The following is a 26,807-nucleotide window of genomic DNA, read 5'->3' on the forward strand; positions in this document are numbered from 1 at the left end:
CGGCAGTGCAAGGTGATGGAAGGGGAAAGGCGAACTTACAGCAAGGAAGTCCACCAGCGCATCAACAAGCAACTGTGAGCTGAGTGCCAGGGCCCCAAGCGGAGGAGAGAGTGTTAAAAGGGCATGGGACTGGGGTGGACTCCTGGGTCTTGGGGGCAAGGCCAGGGGCAGTGTGTCCTGCCCTCTGTGATGCTAAGCTTGGCCCCCTTGCTGGCCTCTCTTCTACCTTCCTGCCTGGGCAGTGAGGAGATCCGGCACTTGGAGGAGGTACGGGCCAACCTCCAGGTGCAGATCAGCATCGCCCAGAGCCAGGTCAAGCGGCTTCGGGACAATGAGCGGCTGGAGAACATGGAGCGCCTGCTGAAGTGTACGGCCCTGGCGCAGGCCGAGGTTGAGGAGCTGCAGGAGCAGACCAGAGCCTTGGACAAGCAGGTGGGTTCTGAGACTGGGTTTTGTGCCTCCTGCTTAGGGACATGTGTTGAGACCTCTCAGAGCCTTAGCATTTCATCCGAAATTGGTGCCACTGAAAGCATCCATCTGGTAGAACTGTGTTCAGTGGTAACTATGGATGTTTGTTACTTAGCACAGTCCCAGGCATTCGAAGAGGAGATGGTGTGGTTAAGCAGCAAGGGTTTGCATGCTGGAGTCAGCAAAACCTGCATTAGAATCCTGACTCTGCCATTAGAGCTCTGTGACCACGGGCAGGTTTTCACCTGTCTGAGCCCCAGTTTCTTCATCTGCAAAAAGAGGATGGTGGTAATACAGCAGAGTCTAGACAGGTTTCTCATCCCATCTGCTTTAAGACCTTGCCATCTGACCTTGCAAAACATGTGATTTTTCTAGGCCAGCATTCTTTCAAGTTTTTATGACCATGACTCACTGTGATGCAGTTCATACACACCAAGATGCATACAGATGTAAACAAATATACATATATATCAGAAGCAGAAGTTTCATCAAATGTTAGTTTTTTCTATGTGGGATTCATTCTGCTATTTTCTATTCTACCCTTCATTAAAACACCTTGCTTGTCTAGAACAAATGTTTTCGTGCACATGATTGACTCACAGACAGGAGTTTGAAAGTTACTTATCTTTGTGGTCTATATTGGTTTCTTATTGCTGCTGTAACAAATTACCTCAAACTTGATGGCAAAAAATAACATAAATTAATTATCTTAAAGTTCTGGAGGTCAAATGTCTGAAATGGGTTTCATGGCGAAAATCAGGGTGTCAGCAGGGCTGCATTACCTCTGGAGCTTCCAGTGGAGAATCTGTTTTCTTGCCTTTTCCAGCTTCTGGAGGCCACCTGCATTCCTTGGTTTGTGACTTCTTCCTCTCTCTCCTCAGCCAGCAATGGTTGGATGAGACTTTCTGGCTGCATCACGCCAACTTCTTTTGTTGTCTCGTTTCCTTCTCTGCTTCTGACTCTGCTGCCTCCCTCTTTCACTTCTAAAGACCCTTATGAGTACAGTGGGCCCACCTGGATAAACCAGGATAATATCCCCATCTCAAGATCCTTAACACATCTACTGAGTCCTTCTTACCATTGAAAGTAACAACGTTCACAGGTTCCAGGGATTAGGATGTGGATATCTTTGGGGGGCCTATTGTTCAAGTTTTATTAATTTGACTTTCAGGATGCTGAGTTTTGATTTTCACAGGTCAAACATGTGGCTGATTCATGGGAGTACAGTAGTTTAGTGAGTGGTGGCTGTTTGAATTGGCTTTCCTTAGTTTTTCATGGAAACTCACCAGAGTCAGACATAAGTAGGGTGATTTTATTGTCTTGACTCCATGGATTCTTTTGCCATAAGAAACTTGATTTTGGAGAACTGGAGTTCAGATGAGGATAGGGTATTCAGAGAGCCCTTAAAATTCCTCATGGAGTCAATAAATAATATAGTTATCTGGTGATATTTATTTATTCAGCAAATATTTATTGAGTTCCTATTTAGTTCCAGGCAGTGTTCTTAGTGTTGGAGGTACAGCAGTGAACAATACAGACAAGTGCCCTGTTCTTATGTAGTTTCTAGTCTACTGAGGGAGAAACAATTAAAATAAAAACATATAAAAGCCGAAGAAAGAATTTGTTCATAAGAAATCATCCAGAATCCAATGACACTGTTTCTAAATGCTTACTCTCATTTTCTGAACTTATCACATCAGAGACTGGTGACAGACAGCCCTTGGTCTTACACCAGTTTTATGGCACCAGTCTATGTAGACATAAAAAAGTATTTGATAAGATTTGAGGCCGGGCGCCGTGGCTCAGCCTGTAATCCCAGCACTTTGGGAGGCCAAGGTGAGAGGATTGCCTGAGCCCGGGGGTTTGAGACCAGCCTGGGCAACTTGGTGAGACCTCATCTCTACAATAAATCACAAAACACTAGCCGGGCATGGTGGCGTGAGTCTGTAGTTCCAGCTACTTGGAAGACTGAGATGGAAGGATCATCTGAGCCTAGCAGGTCGAGGCTGCGGTGGCCTATGAACATGCCACTGCACTCCAGCCTGAGCAACAGAGAGTGAGACTGCAACTCAAAAAAACCCAAAAAAAACAAAAAAAACACATTTGATAGCCATTCTTGGTAAAAACTCTAGGAAAACCCAAGAATAAAAGGGAATTTCTTGAATTGGATAAGGGACAAAGGACAACTATAAAACATTTACAGCAAACATCATATTTGATGATGAAACATAAAGAAAAATTTCTCTTTGAGATTAGTAACAACATAAGGATGTCAGCACCATTTCTATTTAACACTGTGCTGGAGGAAGAGCATATTCAATACAGTATGACAAGAAAAAGAAAAAAAAAGAAGTAAAGATTGGAGAGGAAGAAATGAAACTCTTATTGCTTGTAGATTGTATATTTGGATACATAGAAAATCCCAAAGAATGTAGCTGGGAGCAGTGGCTCATGCCTGCAATCCTAGCATTTTGGGAGGCAGAGGTGAAAGATTGTGTGAGTCCAGGAGTTCTATGCTGGCCTGGGCAACTTGGCAAGACCTTGTCACTAAAAAAAAAAAAAAAAAAAAAAAAGCTGGACTTGGGGGTGTGTGCCTATAGTTCTAGCTACTTGGGAGACTGAGTTGGAAGGATCACCTGAGCCCAGCACGGTGAATCTCTGGTAGCCATGAGTGTACCACTATACTGTAGTCTTGGTGACAGAGTGAAGCTACAACTCCAAAAAAAAAAAAAAAAAAAGGGAACATTATAAATGTAGTGATATACCACATTTATGGATTGGAAGAGTTAGTGTTGTAAACTCTCAGTTCTCTCAAACTCAATTATGGATTCAATGTGATCTTAACCTGTCTTGGCCTGTTTTCAGTTGCTTATAATGGACACCTGAAACTGGGTAATTTATGAAGAAGATACATTTATTTTTTACAAAGTCCAAGGGCATGGCTTGGGATCTGGTAAGGGGCTTCTTCCTGATGTGTACTCTACAGCAGGGGTCCCCAAGCTCTGGTGTGTGGCCTATTAGGAACCAGACTGCACAGCAGGAGGTGAGTGGGGATGAGGGAGCAAAGCCTCATCTATATTTACAGTTGCTCCATCACTCACATTACTGCCTGAGCTCTGCTTCTTGTCAGATCAGCAGTGGCATTAAATTCTCATAGGAGCATGAACCCTATTGTGAACTACACATGCGGGTTCCTAAGTTGGGTGTTCCTTGTCAGAATCTAATGCCTGATGATCTGAGGTGGAACTGAGGCAGTGATTCTAGTGTGGGGAGTGACTGCAAATACAGATTAATATTAGCAGTGAGGTTTGACTGCACAGAGACCATACTAAATCAGTTGCTTGCAGACTCATACCAAAACCCTATCAGTGAGTGGCAAGTGAGTTGATGTACCTCAATTGTACAGCTGCATCTAGTGGCAGGTTTTAAGTCAGAATCCAACACTTATTTTAGTCTGCGTATGACCTGCCCATTATTTTATTTGCCCCTTCCATATATGCCTCTTTTTTTAATGATGAGCTGTATAATTATTTCATTATATATAATATAAATAAAGTACACAATAAATGTTATGCGCTTGAATCATCCCAAAGCCACCCCTACACCCAGTCCGTGTAAAAATTGTCTTCCATGAAACTAGTTCTTGATGCCAAATAGGTTGGGGACCACTGCTCTCTAAGTCCTAGGTAGTGCAGGACATCACATGGCAAGAGGGTTGAATATGCTAACATACTTGCTCAGGTCTCTCTTCCTATAAAGTCACCAGTGCCACTCCTATGATAACCCATTAATTCATTAATCCATTCTTGAATTTGATGCTGTCACCTCTTAAAGGCCTTACCCTTCAGTCCTGCCGCATTTGGAGTTAAGTTTCCAAGACATGACAGTTTGGGAACACATTTAAACAATAGCACAACCAAAGTACTAAAAGTTTTTTTTCTTTTTTTTTTTAGTGGGTGTAATTGACAAGGAGATTCTAAGATTTATATAGAAGTACAAAGAATAAGATCACAAAGACTTACTTAAAAGAAGAATGATGTGGAAGGAATTGCTCCATCAGTTACTAAGATTATTGTAAAACTCTTGTAATTGGTGCAGGGCTCATCAAATGGATCAACAAAACAGAATAGAGTGCCCTGAAAGAGATGTGTGCGTATGCAGACACTTGATGCATAACTTCAGAAAAATGGGAAAAAGAGGGCCCCGATAGTGGTATTGTAAAAATTGAATATCCATATTATGAGATGAAATCAGACCCTTACCTCACACTACTCTAAAGTTAATTCCAGATGGATTAAATATGTAAATATATCAGGGTGGAAAAGGATATCTTTTAGAGAAGTCATAGAAATTTCTACTTCTAAAGAAAAAGGTTGAAGCTGCTATGACATTAAAGCTAATAACTTCTGTTTATGAGAAGAAACCATAAATAGTATGCAAAGTAAATTATGGAATGGAAGCAGTTATTTGCAACACATACAGCCAATAAAGGACTAGTATCAAGAATATGTAAGGAATTTCTGTATATCAATAAAGAGTCTCAGCCTAATTAAAAAATTAGTCAAAGCTGGTACCTCATAAAATAAGAAATTCAGATATCTAATAAGCATAGGAATAAGAAATTCAGATGTCTAATAAACATAGGAATTACTCATTAGTAATTAGAAAAAGGTGAATTAAAATCACAATGGGATACCATTAAACATTTATCAGATTTTCAAACATTAGTATCTGAATAAAAATACTGAATGTTGGGGAGGAAGGAGCAGTGGAAACATTTAGGAACTACTGGTGGGGGTACAAATTACATATTGTGAAAAGTTTCCCCCCCATTATTAAGTTGAAGATAGACATATCTTCTGATTCAGGGTTCTATCGTCCTGGCATGATCAAAATCAGGGGTCTTGAGTTCAGCTTGACATTCACACTCATGGGACCCAACAGGCTGTAACTTGGTACCAGATTCACTTAACTTTGTAGCAGAATAGAAGACAGAACAACAATGTCTTGGCATGACGGCCTCAAATGCATCTTCAGTGTCCAGGCGCTGCTTCTCAACCCACACAAGGAGCACCTACAGTTGCCTGATACCACAGGGTTGTTGATTCTGCCACCAATCAGGGATCATTTTGATAGTCAACATTGTTGCCTGGGAACACAGCTGGCATTCCATATTTACCTTAACCCAGTATATTTCCATGGAAACAGTGTTGGAAGAAAGTAAACCAAAGACATCTTTCTACAGAAAATGGGTTTAGGCCTGTTGTTAACCCTTTTTTCCACCTAGACATTCCACTACCAGAGTATATGCTCTGGTACAAGGCAGTACTCATTAAATGAGTGTTTATAGGAGCATCATTCATAGTAGTTAGCCCCAAAATGGGACCAGACCAATGTCTATCAATATTTGAATGAGTAAATAAATGCAGTATTTTAGTATAATGAAATATGAAACAAAAATAAATGAATTATGATTATGCACTGTGACATAGATGAATGTGAAAAACGTTTGAATGAAGGAAGCAAGGCATAAAGTTTACATGCAGTGATATCTTATTTATATAAAATTCAAAAACAGGCCCAAACTAAACCTTTGTTTAAGGTGTATATGAGCGTATACATGGGAAGTAAAACTACTAAAAAAGTAAAGAAATGCACTTCACTTAAGGAAGTGTGACAAGCAGAATAATGTCCCCTCCCCAGAGATGCCCATGTTCGACTCTGGAAGCTGTGAATATGTTATTTTACATGGCAAAAGAGACTTTGCAGATATGATTAAGGATTTTAAGATGGCAAAGTTAGGGGGCCTGTGCAGCCCAGGCCGGTGCAAGCCCTTCGGAGGGGCTGCTGGACCCCGAGTACCCCCGCATGCATGCGGCCCTGCTGAAGGTGGCGCAGGTGGTCACCCTGCTGATTGCCTTCGTCCGCATCCGGAGCTCTCTGGTGATCGACTACAGCGCCTTCAGCTACTTCGAAGTGGTCACCATTTGCAACTTGATCATGATCCTTGCCTTTTACCTGGTCCACCTTTTCGCCTTCTACGGTGTGCTCACCTGGACCAGCTGGACCCTGTCGGAGCTCCTACACTATTTAATTGGCACCCTGCTCCTGCTGGTCGCCTCTGTCATGGCAGCCTTCAAGAGCTACAACCTGAGTGAACTGGTCGCAGGAGCGGTCTTTGGTTTCATAACCACCTTCCTCTGCATGGCAAGCATATGGCTGTCCTACAAGGTCTCATGTGTGACCCAGTCCACAGACGCAGCCGTCTGATGAGGCCGCAGCCTCTGGGCCCCTCGGGAGCTCTGCAGTGACCAGTGACCCCAGGAAAGGCCTCTAGACCTGTGTGCACCCATGTTCCTGTACCAAAGGCCTGCCAGGCTGGAGGACGCTCTCCCAAGAAGGCGGTTCCCTGAGCTCCTGAGCTGGCCGGGGCCTCAGTCTCCAGTCTTCCTTGGAGAACATTCCTTCCCTTCTGGGAAAGGAAAGTGGCGGCAGGGGAAATCTGTTCTCTCTCTTCCTGCTTCTGGAACCATCTCAGGTCCTGATGAACCCGCTCAGCACAAGGGAGGATCTGTGAACACAACCCTCCTTGTAAATCCGCCTCTGCTTCACACTCCTCAGGGGGTGAAACTGCCTTAAGTCCTCATCAAAACAAAGCCACCTCCTAATTTATCCAACTCGTCCATCTGGCCTTGAAGATACCATCTTTCTTATAGTGAGGCGTGCCTGTAGCACTGTGTGATCCGCCTGACCGCACAGAGGAGGGCTCGTGTCTCCTTTCCCTGGCTCTGCCTTTGTTACTCCTTTGTGCGTGCGTGTTTTTTAAAATAAAATATTGATTTGGCCAAAAAAAAAAAAAAAGATGGCAAAGTTATCCTGGATTATCTGAGTGGGCCCAATATAATCACAAGGGACTTTATAAGAGAGGCAGAAGAGTCAGAGTCCAAGAAGTTGATGGATGTCAGAGGGAGAGCGGAAATGTAACAATAGATGTGGGAATGATGCAGTCACAAAATATTTGCAAAGCATATATCTGATAAAGAACTTACATCCAGAATATATTAAGAACTCTCAAAATCAATTTAAAAAGACCATAACAAGTTGCCTTACAGTTTTGAGCACGTGGAAGAAATGGAACTTTCATACTCTGCTGGTGAGAATGTTGAATGGTACCCTACTTTGGAAAAACAGCTTGGCTATTTCTAAAAACACAAAGTATACACTGACCATATGATTCAGACATTTCACTTCTAGGTGTTTACTCAAGAGAAAAGAAAGCCTATGTCTATACAATGAATTGCACACGAATGTTCATAACAACTTTATTTGTAAAACTGAAAATGGAAACAATCCAGATGTCCATCAATGGGTGAATGGATAAATAAATTGTGGTACGTACATGCAATGGAATACTACTTAGGAACAAAAAGCAATGGGCTTGGCTGGGTGCAGTGGCTCATTCCTATAATCCCAGCACCCTGAGAGGCAGAGGTGAGAGGATTGCCTGAGTCCAGGGGTTCGAGACCAGCCTGGACAACTTGGCGAGACTCTGTCTCTACAATAAATAAAAAATTATCCAGGTGTGGTGGCATGCATCTGTGGTTCCGCTACTTGGAAGGCTGAAGTAGAAGGATCACCTGAGCCACTCTAGCCTGGGCGACAGAGTAAGACACTGACTCAAAAAAAAAAAAAAAAAAAGCAGTGGGCTTCTGATATACACAACAACATGAATGAATCTCAAAATAATTTTTGTGAGTGAAAGAAACCAGATCCTCCCCTCCAAAGAGTACATACTATGTGATTCCATTAATATAAAAATTTAGAAAATGCAAACTCATCAATAGTGACAGCACATATTGGTGATTGCTGGAGGGAGGAGGCTACAGGAAGAGGGTGGGGAGGAAGTACAAAAGGGCACATGAAAGCTTTTGGAGTGATGGATATATTTACTCTCTTGATTTTGTGAAAACATCAGATTGTATTCTTTTAAAATGTAAGTCTTTTTTTTTTTTTGAGTTGGAGTCTTACTCTGTCACCCAGTCTGGAGTGCAGTGACTGCTCCCGGCCACTGCAGCCTCAACCTGCTGGGCTCCGGCGATCCTTCCGCCTCAGCCTTCCAAGTAGCTGGAACTATAGGCGTGCGCTACCACGCCCAGCTAATTTTTGATTTTATTGTAGAGATGAGGTCTCACCAAGTTGCCCAGGCGGGTCTCGAACCTGCGGGCTCAGGCAATCCATTCACCTCAGTCTCCCAAAGTGCTGGGATTACAGGCTGAGCCACCGAGCCCCGCTAACATGTACAGTCTTAATGTATGTCATCTATTTCTCAATAAAACTGTTTAAAAATTTCTACCTTGTACCATATAAACACATATTTTAGTTAGGCTAGTGATCTAGGTGTGAAAAGCAAAATTTTTAAAATTTAAAGGAGAGTTCCAATTTTGAGAACAGTTTCTTCAATTAAACTTTTTTCATCCTGGAACCCTTAATTACATAGTAATTTTTTTAAGCCCCCAGAGAAATCCCTAATAGTCAGAGGTGTGCAGGGAAACCAGCTCTCAGGAGGGTAAAAGTACCTTGATTTGTAGCATTTGTTGATTTTCATAACATAAATATTCCATTTTGGTTGTGGTGACCATACTCGAAGGTGACCCCAATGAGTCATGTCCTTGTATAATCCCCTCCCCTTGGGTGTGGGTGGAATCTGTGATGTGCTTCTGTCCCACAGAATATATTGTAGCCTGAGCAGAGGACCTAGACTCCTGACCCATGGAAACTGTGAGATAATAAACAGGTATTATTTTAAGCTTCTAAATTTGTGGTAACTTGTTATGCAGCAACAGAAAACTAATACAATGGTCAGTTTCAAGCTACCAGCAGTTTGACAAGTGACTCATGGAATTCCTGCAAATGAAACTTGACTCTCCTGGGTTGACCTAGGCAACTCCAGGAATGCACTGCTAACAGTTGAATTTATTAACTAGTTTGATTCAAGCAACCCAATAAATGTTGGTGTCCTGACAAGTTAGAAATCATTTGTAAAAAACAATGTACATAAATTTAAAAAAGTTTGCATTCTATTATTTTACTATAGACAGGTGGGGTACAAGTAAGGGTTAACTATACAAGTTGGCTGCATGCAGGTGAAGTCTGAGCTTCCAACCCTCATTTCCCCCTTCTAGGACCAGGTATCCTTTGTGTTGTTATGTGCCCCACCACCCTCCCTTCTTCCCCTGGTAGTGCCCAGTAACTGCCATGCCCTCCCTTGTGCTAATGAGACTAGTGCTCAGGGCCCTCCCTGCATTCCATTCTTAAAAGCCATAATTATATACCAGTTGGATGTGTGTGACCTTGGGCCTTTCGAATCTTGGATTGAAACACTGCCAAGATTTGGCAATTTTGAAAAAGATTGGACATTGACACCCTCATTACAAGTTGATTTCATTGAGCCCGCGGGTTCAAGACCTGTCTGGGCAGCGAGACCTCATCTCTACAATAAATAAAAAAATCAGCCGGGCGTGGTAGCGTGCGCCTGTAGTTCCGGCTACTTGGAAGGCTGAGGTGGAAGGATCGCCGGAGCCCAGCAGGTTGAGGCTGCAGTGGCTGGAAGTGGCCACTGCACTCCAGTCTGGGCGACAGAATGAGACTCCAACTCAAAAAACAAACAAACAAAAAAACAAGTTGATTTCATGAAATTTCATATTGTTTCCATGTTGTGCCATATTTGTATCTTTTTAATTGAAAATTTTATTGGAATTCACATGCAGTTAAAATAAATAATGCAGATGTCCCTTGAAGACTTTGCTACAATGGCAATAATTTTGAGTGTTTGATTTTTATCATAGCAACTGCTGAAAACCCAGTTTCACAAAGATGTGACATCATCGAGCTACTAGCTCATGTGGTGTCTGACCAATATTAATGTCTTCCTCAAAAATTTAAAATACCCCATGGTGAGTTTTAAGTTTGTTGCAGTATTCTGAGGTGTCTCGTGCATGTGCAAGTTTGCAACACCGTAACAATGTTCTGCAAACTGGGTGACTTATACAACAGAAAGTTATTATCTCACAGTCTTGAAGGCCTGAAGTCCAGGAGCAAGATGTTGGCAGAATTGGTTCCTTCTGAGGGATGTGGGGAAGAATCTGTTCTATGCCTGTCTCCTGGCTCCTGCTGGTTTGTTGGTGATCTTTGGTGCTCTTGGCTTGCAGATGCATCTCCTGATTTCTCTCTTTATCTTTATATGATGCTCTCCCTGTGTGCATGTCTGTGTCCAGATTTCCTTTTTTTGGGAAGGGCACCAAGAATATTGGATTAGTGCCCACACTAATGATATCATTTAACTTGATTGCTTCTGTAAAGACTATGCCTCCAAATAAGGTCACCTTGTGAAGTACTGGGAGTTAAGACTTCGACATATGAATTTTGGGGGGACACAACTCAACCTATGATAGAACAAAAATTGGGAAACAGTGCTAAACAATTCATTTATTCATTTACTCTGCATGTTTTGTTGAGTACCTACTGTGTCAGATGAAACACATAAAAATCTCTGCTCTCATGGAGCCTCCAGTTTGGTTGGGGATACAGAGCACACCTCAGAAAAGTAAAGATAAATAACAGCAATGAGAAGGACACCTTGGAAGCTGGTTGCAGGCATAAGCAGAACCAGGGATTCTAATGTCATCAGGCTCATTCTTACCATCTCTCAGACTTCAATGGCTACTTCAGTCTACCAGCCTCATTCTTCCAGAATCCTCCATGTGGTGGGGACTTTGACAGCAGAAATCCTGGAATCCATCCTGCCATCTCATGTGCTTGTCCCCAGATACCAGGAGAGGTGTCAAGCTGGCTCCACTTGGATCACATGTCCATCTCTTAGGCCAATTACTATGATTGTCCAGACTTGGGTCAAGGTGATGCTGGGTGGTGTGGGGTGGAATTTGTTCCATGAGTCCCTGGCTCATACAGAAAGGAATTTCAGAGTGAGACGCACAGGTTTAAAGTTTATTAGAGGAAACAAACAAACAAGCAAAAAACAACTTCAAGAGAGAATGTGGGTGTTCTTAAGGGAAAGGACACATCCTTTCTGTTAACAGAGTACTTCTATATATTTCCAAAATGATGGTTAAGTAACCTATTTCTATGATGAGCTTTGATCACAGGTGTTAATTCTTACCATTTTACTTTTAAGTTTTGTCTGTGTCACAAGGAACTTTGGGGATAATAGGAAAGATGATTTTTAATTATGTTTTCTCTTACAGCACTGTGCCTCAATGTCGTGAGGAACTTTTGAGATAATAGGAAAGTTGCTCCTTAATTGTGTTTTCTTTTAGAGCTGCTTCATCTTCCAAGGTTGGGCCTGAGTTTTGGTCAGTGTGTACTTTAAAAAGTTATGTCCTGATAAGACAGTACCCAGATGCCTGACCATCTGGTTTCCTAATTATCTAAGCCTGCCTGTGAGAAACTCACTATCTATATCTAAGCTATGCTAGCTGTCCTGCCTCAGTGTGACTGGTGGGTGGTTTGCTGGTGGTTGGAAGCCCCACTAGAACCACATGGAGGGTTGGCACCATCAATAGAAGGGTAGAAGAGATGCTGGGGTCACAGGGGCATCCTCCCTCGGTCATTCAGCCTCTCCCACATTCAGACATCAAATAGGTGCTATCCTCTTTCTTCTAGATCCAAGAGTGGGAGACCCGGATCTTTACGCACAGTAAGAACGTCAGGGCCCCAGGATTCATCCTGGATCAGAAGGTCAAGGACCGGCGAAGGATCAAGATCCTAGAAGACCAGTTGGGCAGGGTGAGGCTCAGCTTCTTGGTCTCTCCAGACCTGAGCTTTGGGGTTGCGGGAAGAACTGAGCAGAGGAGTTAGGTTCCAGGAATGGTGGACAGTGTGTGTGTGTGTGTGTGTGTGTGTGTGTGTGTGTGTGTGTGTGTGTGTCAGAAGACCGGATTCTGGAGGGGTGGAGGGTCCCAGGAAAGGAGAGTGATGGGCTTTGAAGGGGAGACGATGCAGTTCTTAGGACCCCCAAAGAGGAAATGGGCCGGTCCCATTTCTGATAAGCTAGGTTCCTCCTCCTCGGCTGAGTAGGCCTCAGACAAACTCTTCCATCCGCCCCACCCCCAGGTCACCTGTCACTTTGACAAGCAGCTGGTGCGGAATGCGGCACTGCGGGAGAAGCTGAATCTGCTGCAGATAGAGAGGAACCGTTATCTGAATGTGGACCGCAAGCTGAAGAAGGTTAGTGATCCTGAGACCCAGAGAGGAGAGAGGGACCCACCCAGGTGCTCCTGCCACTGTTTGCCCTTCCTGCTTCAGCACTTAGGCCTCTTGTATGGAATCGACTGGAGCCATAGGCTTGCTTTAGTCCAGAGGGCATAGAGACCTGGAAATGTTAGAGGACGCCTCTGACAAAGCAGCCTCGTTTAAATTTGTAGGAAGCAGAGATGTCATTTTGAATATTATCACCCAGGGCAATCAATGAGCAGGCAAGAACATTTAGGTTCCTTGGGAATCTTAACAACCTTTGAAGTCCTTTGAAGAACCAGCTCTTTTAACTTTTATTTGGAAAAAACTCCTATATATCTTTCACTAAGACTGATAATTGGCCTCATTTGCTTTCTCTCTCTCCCTCTCTCTCTTTCTGCGTAATTATTATTTTGCTGAAAATTATTTATTGTTATGATCGCTGGACTATTTGACAGTATGTTGTAGACATTATGCTCCTAAGTACTTCGATGTGTATGTCCTAAGAACAACACTTTTGTTGTTGTTGTTGGTTTTTTTTTGAGTTGGAGTCTCACTCTGACACCCAAGCTGGAGGGCAGTGGCACACTCCCGGCCACCACAGCCTCCACCTGCTGGGCTCCAGCGATCCTTCCGCCTCAGCCTTCCAAGTAGCTGGAACTACAGGTGCGTGCTACCACGCCCAGCTAATTTTTTGATTTATTGTAGAGATGAGGGCTTGCCAAGTTGCCCAGGTGGGTCTTGAACCCGCGGGCTCAGGCAATCCACTCACCTCGGCCTTCCAAAGCACGGGATTACAGGCTGAGCCACCGAGCACGGCTAACACTTTTTTTAAAATGTATAAACACAATACAGTTACCCAAGTCAGGAACTTTAACATTGTTAAAATTCTAAACAGTTCATATTTCAAGGATACTGGTTGCCCCTATGACGTCATTAATAGGTAGTTTGTTTTTGCAGCTTTTGGCTCTGGTTCAGGATCCCACGTTGCATTTGGTTGTTCTGGCTATGTTCATCTGGAATGGTCCCTCGGCCCCTTTGTGCCTCTCTCTGTGATGTTGACATTTTGGAAGCATCTAGGCCAGTTGTGTTGTATGATGTCCCCTGATATGGGTTTATCTGATCTTTCTTTGTGGTTAGATTTGTTTTGCACTTTTGGCAGACACAGCAGTGATAATGTATCCTTTGTGTGTATTATGTCAGGAGGCATCTAATGTCAGTTTGTCCCATAATTTGTAATATTAACTTTGATCATTTGGTTAGCCAGGTCTCTCCGATGTGAAGTTTTCTTCTTTAAAATGAATAAGTAGTCTATGGGGAGATTCTTTGAGATGACATGAATATCCTGTACCCAGACACATTTTCACTCAGTTGTTTAGCAACCATTAATGATACTTGCCTGAATAATTACTACCATAATGGCTATAAAATGGTGATTTAAAAAACCCGATCATTTCTCCCACATTTATAGGATGGGATTTTCCTAAGAAAAAGCTTCTCCTTCCCTGCATATTTGTGTATTGTCAGTGAGCATTAGTGTATTCTTACTTTATGGATTATAATCTGTAATGGTCATTGTTAATTTTGATGTTCAAATTGTCCCAAATTTGCCAGTGGCAGCCCCTTCAAGTTAGCTTTGTGGCTTTTGGACATGCACCCATCATTTTTTGGGAGTACTTCACATTCTGGCACAGGAAGAAAGTTCAGGTAATCGAGTGCTTGATCTACCCCAACCTTGGAGTCAGCCATTTCTCCAAGGAGTCCTGGCTCTTTCTAGAGATGAGCAGGTGTAGAGAAACCAAGACTTAGGCACAAAGAGCCTTCATTGCTACTGGGTATCATCGCTTTGAGGCTCTTTCTCTGGAGACGGCTAGGAAATACATATACTTGAAAATCATGGCCGGGTGCAGTAACTCAAGCCTATAATCCCAGCACTTTGGGATTATGCAATAAATCAAAAAAAGTTAGCTGGGCATGGTAGTGTGCGCCTGTAGTTCCAGCTACTTAGAAGGATGAGGTAGAAGGATCGCCTGAGCCCAGCAGGTTGAGGCTGTGGTGCCCGGAAGTGTGCCACTGCACTCCAGCCTGGACAACAGAGTGAGACTCCAACTCAAAACAAAAAAAAAAAAATCATGAGTTCATGTTGATACCTCTGATTCCATTTCAACATCACTGGCTCTTCGCTTAATGTTCTTTATTTCATCTCTCTATTTTCCTTTTCCCACAGTGGGAACCCTAGCTCCCAACAGCTCAATCTTACGATACACACAGTTTCAGAACTGCTACAGGTGTACCACTACCCCCAAAATGAATAAGTAGGATTCAGAATTTGCAGTTTGTTTTGTCCTCTGAGGGGATGATTATCTTTATATCAATTCTAATTACTGTATTTAGAGGTTATTTGGATCAGTTCCTATTTTTTTGGTTCTCTGTGTGGTTATGTTCTTCATTTGAAATACAGTTATGCTCACTTGCTTCCATTTGTATTCAGTTTTAGTTTTCTCTCCTGCTTTGTTGATTTAATTTCCTTATGAACATATAAGACGTTAACAAGGCTCCTAAATCAAAACTATTCTGAAGATATTCTATACAAACAGCATTTCTTCCTCTTATTCACCTGTGTCTTCAGTTTCTGGTTATCCACTTTGGGTTTCTTTGTGCAAAAGTAAATGTGTGTGTGTGTGTATAATTCCTCCCCTTTCTTTCTCCTGAAAGAACCCCCTTTACCCATAACACTGCAAAGACATTTCTGTGGAACTAGAAAACAAAATAGTATGGTCACAGTGACAAAATTTGTGCAAATTTCTGCACTGGTCAAGAAAGTTAGGTCAATACTTTTAGGTATGTTTCAAGTTAGGTGTTTCCCCTGGATGAGCCTTCTCAGTCACATTTCCAGCTTATCAATTTGACTGTTCTCTTACTCCATTGCTTCTTTAAGATCCCTTTCATGGGCAGCTGCTAATGAGGAGGGTCCACATTGGGAAGGCTTGGGAATTTCACTCCTTATTGGGGGGAAATGCGAGGACCAATTTTGTCCACCCCCACCCCCACAGGAGATCCACCACCTGCAGCAGATGGTCAGTGCTCTCATCGTCTCCTCCACTTCTGCCTATGCTGCCAGGTAGGGCATTCCAGGACAACACAGGGTGGTGGGGCCCAGATGATTGAGGATGCACTTTTCCATAAGGCAGTGGTGGTGGGAAGGTTCAGGACTGAAGAAATAAATGTCATGACTTCCCCCTCCTCCCATAATGTGTCCCTTTCTCTCCCCCACCAGTTTCCTAGCTCTGCAGGCCAGATCCTGTTCTTTGGGCATGTGAATTAACCTCTATTGACTCCATCTGTAAATAGCCTCTAGGACTTAAGAATGCAGAGAGAATCAAGGAAGAAGATGTACACATAGTGAACGAAGCAGGGGGCTCGGAACCTGGAAGCATCTGTCAAAAAAGAATAATTAGATTATTATTTATTAGTATTGGTTGAAAGGGATAGAGATCCTCAGGCCACCTTCAGATAAGGAGACGTGAGGAATCAGGATGCCAAAGCCCTCTAGCATCCGCTTTTCTGTTTGTCTCTAGGGCTCTCATGGGCTCCACACTTGTGCTTTTCCATCTCTGCCTCTTTCTCAGCTTCAGCCCTGTTCTCCTCTTGCTCCAATAATTTTTAAAAATTATTTCTTAGGTTGGAGTCTCACTCTGTCACTCAGGCTGGAGTGTAGTGGCACGCTCATGGCCACTGCAGCCTCGACCTGCTGGGCTCAGGTGATCCTTCCACCTCAGCTTCCAACTAGCTGGAACCACAGGCATGTGCCACCATGCCCGACTAATTTTTCTTGATTTATTGTAGAGACAAAGTCTCACCAAGTTGCCCAGGCTGGTGTCGAACCCCTGGGCTCAGGCAATCCTCTCGGCTAGACTTCCCAAAGTGTTGGGATTACAAGTGTGAGCCATACCTGGCTCTTGTGCCTTCTTTTTACACATCCTTCTGGTTTCAGCTTCCTGCTGTCTCCTTCCTAGCATCTTCCAATTCAGATTCTGAGAGAAGGAATCTGATGGGCCCGGCTCATCTTTTCTGCTGAGTCCCACAAGTGGCAGCCTGCTGGCCGGACTGTGCATCATCATGAACTACCCTCCGCCAACACTCCTCCAGCTAACCGCAATGGGCATCCTAGCTGGGTGCAAGGACAGGGTAGTTTCAGCTAGAAGCGGGGGACAGGCACCATGGGCTGGTGCTATGTCTTCAGTTTCTGGAGGAGTCACTAGGGTCTGGGGCCAGTGGTTTTCAGGGAAGGCTTCCTATCAGGGAGGACTGGCCTAAGTTAGCCTGAAAGGAATTTGATTAGAGCAGGAAGATGAAGCTTTGGGTAGAGGCAACTGAGGCTGGCAAAGATGAGGTGGGAGCTAGAACTGTCCATGGGTAGGGATCCTGGCCTGCTGTATCTCCCAACCCAATGACTCTGCGATCTGTGTGTTTAAAAACTTAAAAGCAATATTTTAAGCTGGGTGTGCTGGGGATGTTCAGTGTCAGAGGTTTTTAGGGTGTCCCCAGTATTCTAATAGAATGTATGCTCAGGTGATGGTAATGTCACTTACCTGTCTTCTCCAGCATGATTATGTTATACCTGGTTTGCCTTTTGGAGTCTAGGTATAATCTCTAGCTATGCAATCATCACCATTTTGCCTCCTGGTCCACGGGCCACATAATAATGCCCAGCCTCCCAGATGCTGGTGTGCCACAAAGCAATGGCCCGTCTGTGGTCAAGACTATCAGTACCCTATAACCTAGCTCCCAGGACCTGACTGACCCCCAAGACCCATCCTGACCCAGCTCTGGGAACCCAGAGAGTTCTCTGTCACAGGGTAACCGCAACCCGATTCTGCCTCATTACTCTGACCCGGGGCTGGTGCTGCCCATCCAGGACCGCAGCTGACTCTGCCCACAACCTCAGGGTGACCCCTCACATCCCTGTGACCCCAGACTGACCCCAACCCAGTCTCTAATCGTCCGACCCCGGGCTGATCTTCTCCCAGGGAGGAGGCGAAGGCCAAGATGGGCATCCTGCGGGATCGCGCGGAGAAGGAGGAGGCGCAGAACGATACGGAGGCGCAGACCCTGCAGCGGCAGATCTCGCACCTGGAGCAGCTGCACTGTTTCCTCAAGCTCAAGAACGACGATCGGCAGCCGGATCCTGCCGTCATGAAGAAGCGCGAACAGAGGGGTGAGGCAGGGGCTGCTGCCTTTGCGTCCCACGCGCCAGGAACCCAGCCCTAGGGCACTGCAGAGGCTTCTCGCCACCGGCCACAGGGCAGGCGGGCCTGAAACGGTGGAGCTGGGCCCGGCCGCGCCTTGCGGTCTGCACAAGAGGTCGACCTCTCTGCTCCCTCTTCCCCAGCCCGGGAGGTGACCCAAGGCCTCCGGAAGACCTCACAGGAGAAGCTGGTGCTGCGCTACGAAGACGCCCTGAACAAACTGTCCCAGTTGACTGGGGAAAGCGACCCCGACATGTTGGTGCAGAAGTACCTGGAGAGTGAGTGGACTGGGCGGGGCCCCAGCTCTCCCGAGTCCAGTGCAGGCTCGGCTTGGCCCTGGGGACTCCTCCACTGCACCCGTGCCCCCTCCTTCTTACTGTGGCCCTGTCTCTGCCCCTCCCCATCACTGTGACTTGGTGTCCTGCTCCTCATCTGTCTTCCGCCTGTCTCAGTCTCACCCCTCCCTCCGGATCTGCAACTCTCTGCCCTCCTGCTTCTTTCTTGCTGCGTGTCTCTCTCTCCTAATCTCCCTTCCTTCTGGGTACTCTCCACATTTTTCTCTCAACCCAGTTCCCTCTCTGTTTCTCTCTTTTCTCACGTCTGTCATTTTTGCGATGTCTTTCTCTCTCCATTTCTTTGGATAGTTCTGTGTCTCTCTGTGGCTTTCTGTCCTCTATCTTTCTCTCACTGTGACTTGCTCTGTGTTTCTCTGTGTCTACATCTCAGTCTCTGTGCCGCCTTCTCTCTGTTTGTCTCTATACATGCCTTGGCTTCTGTCTTTCTCAGCATCTCTTTCTCTGACCTTCTATGTGTCTCTCTGCCTCTGATTTTCTCTGTGTTTCTGTCTTCCCTCTCTGGACCCTACCCTTCCTTACTCTCCCCCAGTTGAGGAGCGCAACTTTGCTGAGTTCAACTTCATCAACGAGCAGAACTCCCAGGTAGAGCATCTGCAGGAGGAGATCAAGGAGGTAAGCTAGGCCTGCCCCTCCCCATCTCCTCCTCTACTCTGTGCCCTCTGCACCTCCTTTCCCTCAGCCGGTTCCAAACCCCACTGCCTGCCACGCTGTGAGCTGGCCCAGTGTTCAGTCCCTGTCCCCGCAGTTGCAGGAGGCTTTGATGACAGCGCATGCAAGTGAGGTCAGCAGGAATTCGTTGCAGGAGCAGCAGCGTGAGGCATTGCAGCAGCACTTGGACAAGGTGCACTCGGAGGGCAAGCACCTTGAGGCCCACTTCCAGGACTTGCAGGGGCAGCTGGAGAAGCTCAAGGCTGGTGAGCACCCTTGGAGGCTCCCCTCCCCAGCTCCTACTTCTTCATTTGGAAGGATGCTATGAGCCCGCGGAGGTCCCGATCCCCACCTGGCTGCTTGGTGGCATTGTTTGGACGACCTTGTGCTTTTGCTTATCCATCATCCCATATCCATCCAGGGCATGTCCATCCATTCATCTGTCCCACCTGTCCCTCCAGCTGTCCCTTATTCATCCATCCATCCATCCAGTATTCATCCATTCATCATCCATCCATCTATCCCTCTGTCTATAAATGTCTAGGAGTGGAACTGCTGGGTCATAGGTTAGATATATATGGATTTTTATTAGAAAACGACAGAGGCTGAGTGCAGTGACTCATGCCTGTAATCCCAGTACTTTTGGAGACTGAGGTGGGAGGATGGCTTGAGGCCAGGTGTGTAAGACCAACCTAGGCAACACAGCAGGACCTCGTCTCTTTAAAAAAAAAATTGGAGCTGGGCTTGGTGGCTCAGTCTGTAATCCTGCGCTTTGGGAGGCTGAGATGAGTGGGTTGCCTGAGTCCACGGGTTTGAGACCCGCCTGGGCAACTTGTCGAGACCTCATCTCTACAATAAATCAAAATTAGCCGGGTGTGGTAGCGCGCGCCTGTAGTTCCAGCTACTTGGAAGGCTGAGGCGGAAGGATCGCTGGAGCCCAGCAGGTCGTGGCTGCGGTGGGCGGGAGCGGCCACTGCACTCCAGTCTGGGCGACAGAGTGAGACTCCAACTCAAAAAAAAAATTAGCCTTGCATTGTGACCCATGCCTGTAGTTCTAGCTACTCAGGAAATGGAGGCAGGCAGGAAGATTCCTTTAACTCAGGAGTTGGAAGTTATAGTGAGCTGTGATTACACTGCTGTACTCCAGCCTGGGCGACAGAGCAAGACTCTGTCTTTGAAAAAAGAAAGGAAAAGAGAATGCCAAACAGTTTTCCAAACTATTTGCAAGATTTTATGCCCCCTCCATGTGTGCACACGAGTTTCCAGATGCTCCACGCCCTCAGCAGCACTTCATGCTGTCAGCTACTTTCACCGTAGCCACTTTCACGTGTGCGGTGCTTTTGCATTTCCCTGATGACCACTAATATTGAGTACCTTACTGGCCATTTGGATATATTTGTGAAGTTCCTGTTAATCTTGTGTACTTTAAAAAAGTTGGGTTTGTCTTATTATAATTGAGTTGTGAGAGTTCTTTGTATATTCTGGATACTAGTCTTTAGGCAAATACTTTCTCCCATACTGTAGCTTGACTTTTCACTTTTTTGGTGATGAACTGAAATTTTTTTGGTTTGGATGAGATCTAATTTGTCAAAATTTCTTCTTGTAGTTAGTGACTTTGTGGCCCACCTAAGAAAGTTTTGCTTACTCTGAGGTTACGTAGGCATTCTCCTGTGTTTTTTACTAGAAACTTTATTGTTTTAGCTCCCGCATTGAGGTCTGTGGCCTATGTCCAATTAGTTTATATGTGTGGTGTGAGGTAGGGGCCTGGAGTTTCTTTTTATATCTTCCTGTGGATATCCAGTTGCCTCCATCTGTCCACCCTTCCATCTTCTTATTACTGGGCAAGTAGCTGCACAGAGCACTCAGGAGTCAGGCTGTCCTGACTCTACCATTTGTGAACCTTAGTGTGTGGTTTCTTCTTTCTAAGCCCTCTGGGAATGGGGATGGCAGGGCCTACTTCTAGGTTGTCATGAGAATTGGATGGGATGATGGATGGACACCAAAGAATGAAGAGGGACAGAAATGGGGAGAGAAACGCCTTGGGGCATGCAGTTAGAGCTCAGGTGGTGGCAGATCCTTCCCTCTGTCATGATGACTGGGTCAAGACCTGTACTAGGTGACGAGGGCCTAGGAGGGGACAAATATGGGCTCTGGGCACTCATAACTCAGAGACTGGATGAGAGCGGTAGGTGAGAGGAGGCCCTACCTCAGTCTGGGGTGCAAGACTATACTTTGCAGGGCCCAGTGCAGAATGCAGAGCCCCTTTTTAAAAATTGTCAAGACTTTTAAGATAGCAGCAGCAGCGTGTCAAGCCAAGTGCAGGGCCTCATGCCACTGCCTGGGTGTACTACTGGGATGACTGAGAAGGCTTCCTTGAGGCAGTGATGCTTGAGGCTGACTTTGAAGGACAAGCCAGAGAGAGGGATGCTCCCAGCAAGTGGGGCCAAGACCTGAAGGCCAAAAACAAAAACAAGGTGTGTACAGCGAACATCAGTTCTTTGTGTAGAGAGGGGAAGGCCAAGGCTGCTATGGGGAGGCAGCTGCAGAGGGCTTGATTCCGAAGGGATGCCAGGCTGAGGCACTGGAACTTTTTCCTGGAGGTTCTGGAGTCATGGAAGCTGTGAGTAGGGCTGTGAGCAGGATGGGTGGTGACTGGTGGGGTTGGAGTGATGAGGACGAAGAGGGAAGGGCAGAGCACAGAGTTATTGACTGATGCACTGTGAGAGGTGAGCAGGAGGGATGAAGTGTGCAGGGGTCTGGCCTGGTGAGGGTGGGCTCCCCTCCTGAGATGGGGAACCTGGAAGAAGGAGTGGGCTTGTGGGATCACCCTGAGCTCATTGTGAGTGGTCCAGGGGTCTCTTCAGGGAGGAAACCTAGGAGGAAACAGATATAAATGTGGAGCTCAGGACAAAAGTCATGGTAACAGACAGTTAACCTTGTTGCCATTGTTGGTTCTGAATCATAAACATGATGGACAGCTGCACTCTCATTGTTAAAAAGCAGTTGCTTAACAGCGGCATCTGTGTCATTCCATGTGCGTCTATATACAGCTTTCTCTTCTTAACATAAATGCACAATATACTCTATTGGTTTACAGCTCATCTTTTATGTAAGAGCACATCTCTAGGAGCATTTTCCTTGGTAGCACATGTAGGACTACCCCACTCTTCACCTGCTGCAAAGTATTTCATGTAATAGATCAACCATAGTCAATCAATATTCCCCCATCGTTGGACATTTATGTTTCCAGTTCTTAACTACTGCCTCAACCTTAGAGAGGCCATGAAAACCCTTGCTGGTGCCCTGCTGTTCTCCATTTGTCCCCAGATGTCTACCATACTTTAAGTACTCAGTAGTTCTTTCTTGGACACTGCAGATATGGAATCTTTCCATCAACACTGAAAGTTCTATTGGATAGTATGCTATAGGCTTGGTTCTAGTCAGGGGGCAAGTGTATTATCATTGTCATAACGAAAACATTGCAGAGAAGGCACTCTACTTATCTTTTGAGAGACAGGGTCTTACTTTGTTGCCTCAAGTGAAACCTCCCACCGTGGCCTCCCAAAGTGCTGAGGTTACACCACTGTGCCCGAGTCACTGTTGACTACTTTACGTTTCCTATTGCTGCTTAACAAATTGGCACAAACTTAGTGGCTTAAAACAACATGAATTCATTTTACACTGCTCTGTAGGTTCCAAATGTGAAGTGGATCTCACTCAGCTAAAGTCAAGGGGTCAGCAGGACTGTGCTCCTTCTGGAAACTCCAGGGAAGAATCTGCTTCCTGGGCCTTTCCAGCTTCCAGAAGCTGCCTTGGCTCATGGCCCCTTCCTCTCTCTTCAAAGCTAGTAACGGCAGGTGGAATCACATCCCTCCAGGCTCTGCTTCCCTCATCTTGTCTTCCCTGACTCCTCTTCTGCCTCCCCCTTTCACTTTCTTTCTTTTTGAGTTGGAGTCTCACTCTGTCACCTAGGCTGGAGTGCTGTGGCACACTCATGGCCACCACAGCCTCGATTTGCTGGGCTCAGGTGATCCTTCCACCTCAGCCTTCCAAGTAGCTGGAACCACAGGCATGATTTTTTGTTTTATTGTAGAGACAAGTTCTCACCATGTTGCTCAGGTTGGTCTCGAACCCCTGTGCTCAGGTAATCCTCTAGCTTCTGCCTCTAGCTTCTGGGATTACAGGTGCGAGCCACCACACCTGGCTTTCTCCCTTCCACTTTCAAAGACCCCTGTGATGACCCAGGATAGTCTCTTAAAGTCAGCTGATTAACAACCCTAATTCCACTTTGCTAGGTAACCTAACATATTTACAGGTTCTGAGGATTAGGATTACAGGTTAGGGCCTTTTGTGAGTCAAGACTCTAGTCTTTGCTAGTTTTCTTCCAGATAATTCTTAGATATAATTCTTTTGCGGGGATGCATTCTGTTACCACAACCATTTCCAATCCTAGTCTTCTTCCCAGAGGAAATCCTCTGGGATTTCCCAGAGGATATCCCTTTATTAGTTTGCTGGCTTGATCTTTGTATAGACTGTGCTCCGAATTTACAAACACATATATATTCATAGACAATTTATAAGTCTTTTATTTTTTTCCACAAACGGCGTGGCCCTTCATTTATTACTATGCTGTTTGCTTTTTTCATTCGGTGGTATTTTGGTGCTATTCCAGTAATAAAAATATTTTAATATATAGTAAATAATAATATAGTAATAAAAATATAGTAACATGTGTAGTGCTATTTCATTCCTGATTCTGATGTATTATATTCCTTAATATTTATATGTGTAATAGTTTGCGGCTGCCTTATCAAAGCACCACACACTGGACGATTTAAACAACAGAAATTATTGTCTAATGGTCTGGAGGCTAGAAGTTTAAAATCAAGGCATCAGCAGGACTGGCTCCTCCTGAAGCCTGGGAGGGTGGGTCTTTTCCAGGCCTCTTCCCTTGGCTTGTCGACAGCCATCTTGTTTCCGACTCTTCACACTGCCTTCTCTCTCTGCAGGTCTGCGTCCACATTTCCCCTTTTATTTTATAAGGACACTAGTCATATTGGGTTGGGGTACACAATGCTCCAATATGACCTCATCTTATCTTAACTGAATACATTTGCAAGGACCTTATTTCCAAATAAGGTCAAATTCTGAGGTACTGGAGATTAGGACTTGAACACAAATTTTTTGGAGACACAATTCAACCCATAACAGTATGACTGTACTGGTAATCCATTTCTATATTGATGGACATTTAGGTCATTTCCAGTTATTTGGTGTTATCAGCAATGATACTGAGACCCCTTTCATGAAGTTAAGCACAACTAAAATATGGAAGTGATAGGTATGTTTAAGGAATACATAGAAATGCAATGAAACTTTATAAAAAGGCAGGTGGGGGCCTGATAGACCCAGGCTTCAGGGTGTGCTTGTGTGGGGGAGGCACTGGGACAGGTGGGTAAGGCTGAATGTAGGCAGGCTTTTGTCAAGGTCATGGGTGCCTTCTGACTTCATTAACAATAACCAGGCAGCTAAGTGCAAGCAGGCCACATGTGGCCAGTGTGAGCGGGTCATGACGGTGACCAGTGGGTCAACCAAGGACAACGGTTAATTGCATCATGTGCACCTGGGGTCCAACATTAGAAAAAGACAGAAAACAGCCTTGATGCTGCTGTGATCCCTGCTCCCCATGTTGCACATGTGTGCGTGTTCCCCTGGGAGGGATCCTGAGCTGCAGAATCGCTGGGTCGATGAAAGTTTCTAGCTGAGGTGTATGAAGAAGCCTTTCCCCATGGTGGTACCTTTGTCAGGTTTGCCTTTGTCTCCCCGATGTTTGTTTTCCTGCCCCGTGGCAAGGCATGCAGCAGTGCCCTCCCACTGCCTGGCTGGCTGAATTGGGCAAGCCCCTTTGGGTCTTTGAGCTTTGGCCGTGTTCTCCATAGAACGGGGCAGTGGGGACCTGAGTGAGCAGAGGGCTGGCACCCAGCAGGCGGCACCAGATCCCTGACATCCAGTCCCTCTCTGACCCCAGATATCCAGCTCCTCTTCACCAAGGCCCATTGTGACAGCAGCATCATTGACGACCTCCTCGGGGTCAAGACCAATATGCGAGACCGGGACATAGGCCTCTTCTTGGGCATCATCGAGAAGCGGCTGGTGGAGCTCCTGACAGTGCAGGCCTTCCTGGATACCCAGGTGGGGAGATGGTCAGGAGCTGGGGCCCGGGAGGCCAGGACCCAGGGCGTGGGTCTGAGCTGACCGCTGGCTCCACCACTCTCCAGAGCTACTCCTCCTTGGCTGATGCTGCTCTCCTGTTGCTGGGCCAGGGGCTTGAGGACCTTCCAAAGAAGATGGCCCCCCCCCAGCCCCCTGACAATCTGTGAGGCACAGGGCGAGAGGGAGGAAGAGGGTAGGGGGGACACATGGAATGGAGGGTTTCGGGAGACTTTGGGGACCAGATGGTGGGCATGGTTCTGGGGGGTGGTGGAAGATGAAGTGGGTCTTCCCAGGGAGTCAGAAGGAGTAGAGGCTCCTGGAGCCTGTGGGTGCTTTAGAAGGGGAGAGGCTCTCCGGGCCGGCCAGGGGATGGCTGCACATCTCTGGGTGGAGCAGAAAGGGGCTGCTGGCCTTCTGTGGGCCTGGAGTCAGGTCTTTTCCGGTGTGCCTCTTTCCCCTAGAGAGGACCCCCTGGGTTTTGAGGCCAGAGACGACTATCCGATGAGCAAGGAGGAGCTGCTGAGCCTAGTGGTGAAGGCGGTGAGAGCGGGAGCCCAGGGGTGGGGCGAGGGCCTCTGCGCCCCGCCCAGAACCTGACCCCCTGCTCCCCGCAGGTGGAACTCCAGGAGCAGGCTCAGGAGCAGGCTCAGGAGCAGCAGCAGAGGGAGCTGGCTGAGGCCGTGAAGAAGCTGGACAACAGCTCGAGCATGGCCTTCTCCAGCACCCACAGGATCAGCACCGCCCTGGGAGCCGCTGGGAGACCCAGTATTATTTCCGGGTCTATCGTGAGCCAAAGGACTACCAAAGACCGTGGTGCCAGCTCTGCTGGCCACGTCACTTTTGGTGACCCCAGCTCCAACGCGGGCCAAATGACCTTCAGCTCTGCCAGTGACAGTGGGGCGCCAGCATCAAGCCGTGCCTCAAGTGGGGGTCATGTGACCTTCAGGCCTGTCAGCTCCAGCAGCCACCTGGGGTCTACTGGGTATTTGGAGTCCAGCAGAGGCCAGGTAGCCTCTGGAGGTGGCACAGAGAGCAGAGGCACAGGGTCAGAGTCGAGTGGAGGCCTCGGGTCCAGACAAGGCCGAGTCTTGAGCGCTGGCCCTGCCTCCAGCACTGGCCCGGGCTCCTCCACCAGTAGAGACTCCCGGTGCTACTACTAGGGTGCCCAGCCCCCTCCCTGCCCTGGCTCTCTGCAGGGGCTTTTTAGTGTCTCTGCCTCTGTTTGCCTTGTGGCTTTCTGTCGTCTCCCAGCTAGAGGTCTCTGTGTCTCTTTGTCCCTCCATCTGTTGCCATCTGCCCTTCCTCATCTCCGTGTCTGCCTCCTGGTGCCTTTCTCTCTGTTTCTGACCCTCTGGTCCCCTCTGCCTCCTACCCCCCTTGCTCTTGGCTTCCTGCTCAGCATCTGCTTCCTGTCTCTGTCTCCCTAGCCCCAAGCCCTATGAACCTCCCACCTCCTGACTCCGGCTCCCTGTCCCCAGCTCCACCTCCCAGGCTCCCCTTGTATCTCGTGCCCTGTCTCCAGGGCTCCTCATTCCTCACCCTCCCCAAGATCCCCCCAGTACTGACCAGTGTGGGGAAAAATCAGGGCAAAGATGCCAGGTTCAGCGTGAGCCGTGCCCGTAGG

At 46.4% G+C, this 26,807-nt stretch overlaps 2 protein-coding genes across 2 annotated transcripts; both read left to right on the plus strand.

Moving 5' to 3' along the window:
- On the plus strand, positions 1 to 26,807 carry CCDC114 (coiled-coil domain containing 114). Its single transcript, XM_021708555.1, has 13 exons — positions 1 to 74; positions 243 to 432; positions 12,148 to 12,270; positions 12,598 to 12,711; positions 15,771 to 15,838; positions 17,748 to 17,935; positions 18,110 to 18,244; positions 18,852 to 18,934; positions 19,068 to 19,236; positions 24,999 to 25,162; positions 25,249 to 25,346; positions 25,645 to 25,723; positions 25,798 to 26,807. Exons 1-13 carry the CDS (start codon positions 16 to 18, stop codon positions 26,341 to 26,343), a joined length of 2,016 nt encoding a protein of 671 aa, XP_021564230.1. The 5' UTR covers positions 1 to 15; the 3' UTR covers positions 26,344 to 26,807.
- Positions 5,471 to 6,738, plus strand: LOC103251442 (CKLF-like MARVEL transmembrane domain-containing protein 7). Its single transcript, XM_021708556.1, has 3 exons — positions 5,471 to 5,565; positions 5,756 to 5,783; positions 6,271 to 6,738. Exons 1-3 carry the CDS (start codon positions 5,471 to 5,473, stop codon positions 6,736 to 6,738), a joined length of 591 nt encoding a protein of 196 aa, XP_021564231.1.

This window comes from Carlito syrichta, unplaced genomic scaffold (assembly GCF_000164805.1).
Source record: "Carlito syrichta isolate Samal-C Ts95f unplaced genomic scaffold, Tarsius_syrichta-2.0.1 Scaffold142917, whole genome shotgun sequence".
Lineage (NCBI taxonomy): Eukaryota > Metazoa > Chordata > Mammalia > Primates > Tarsiidae > Carlito > Carlito syrichta.

Bases quoted from the DNA above. Each gene is read 5' to 3' on its own strand.
- LOC103251442 (XM_021708556.1), top strand. From the start codon at position 5,471: ATGTCTTGGCATGACGGCCTCAAATGCATCTTCAGTGTCCAGGCGCTG. The intron at 5,566-5,755 runs GTTGTTGATTCT...TTTTCCACCTAG, and splicing joins CAGTTGCCTGATACCACAGG to ACATTCCACTACCAGAGTAT. The intron at 5,784-6,270 runs GTACAAGGCAGT...TGGCAAAGTTAG, and splicing joins CTACCAGAGTATATGCTCTG to GGGGCCTGTGCAGCCCAGGC.
- CCDC114 (XM_021708555.1), top strand. From the start codon at position 16: ATGGAAGGGGAAAGGCGAACTTACAGCAAGGAAGTCCACCAGCGCATC. The intron at 75-242 runs GTGAGCTGAGTG...CTGCCTGGGCAG, and splicing joins CAGCGCATCAACAAGCAACT to TGAGGAGATCCGGCACTTGG. The intron at 25,347-25,644 runs GTGAGGCACAGG...TCTTTCCCCTAG, and splicing joins CCCCAGCCCCCTGACAATCT to AGAGGACCCCCTGGGTTTTG.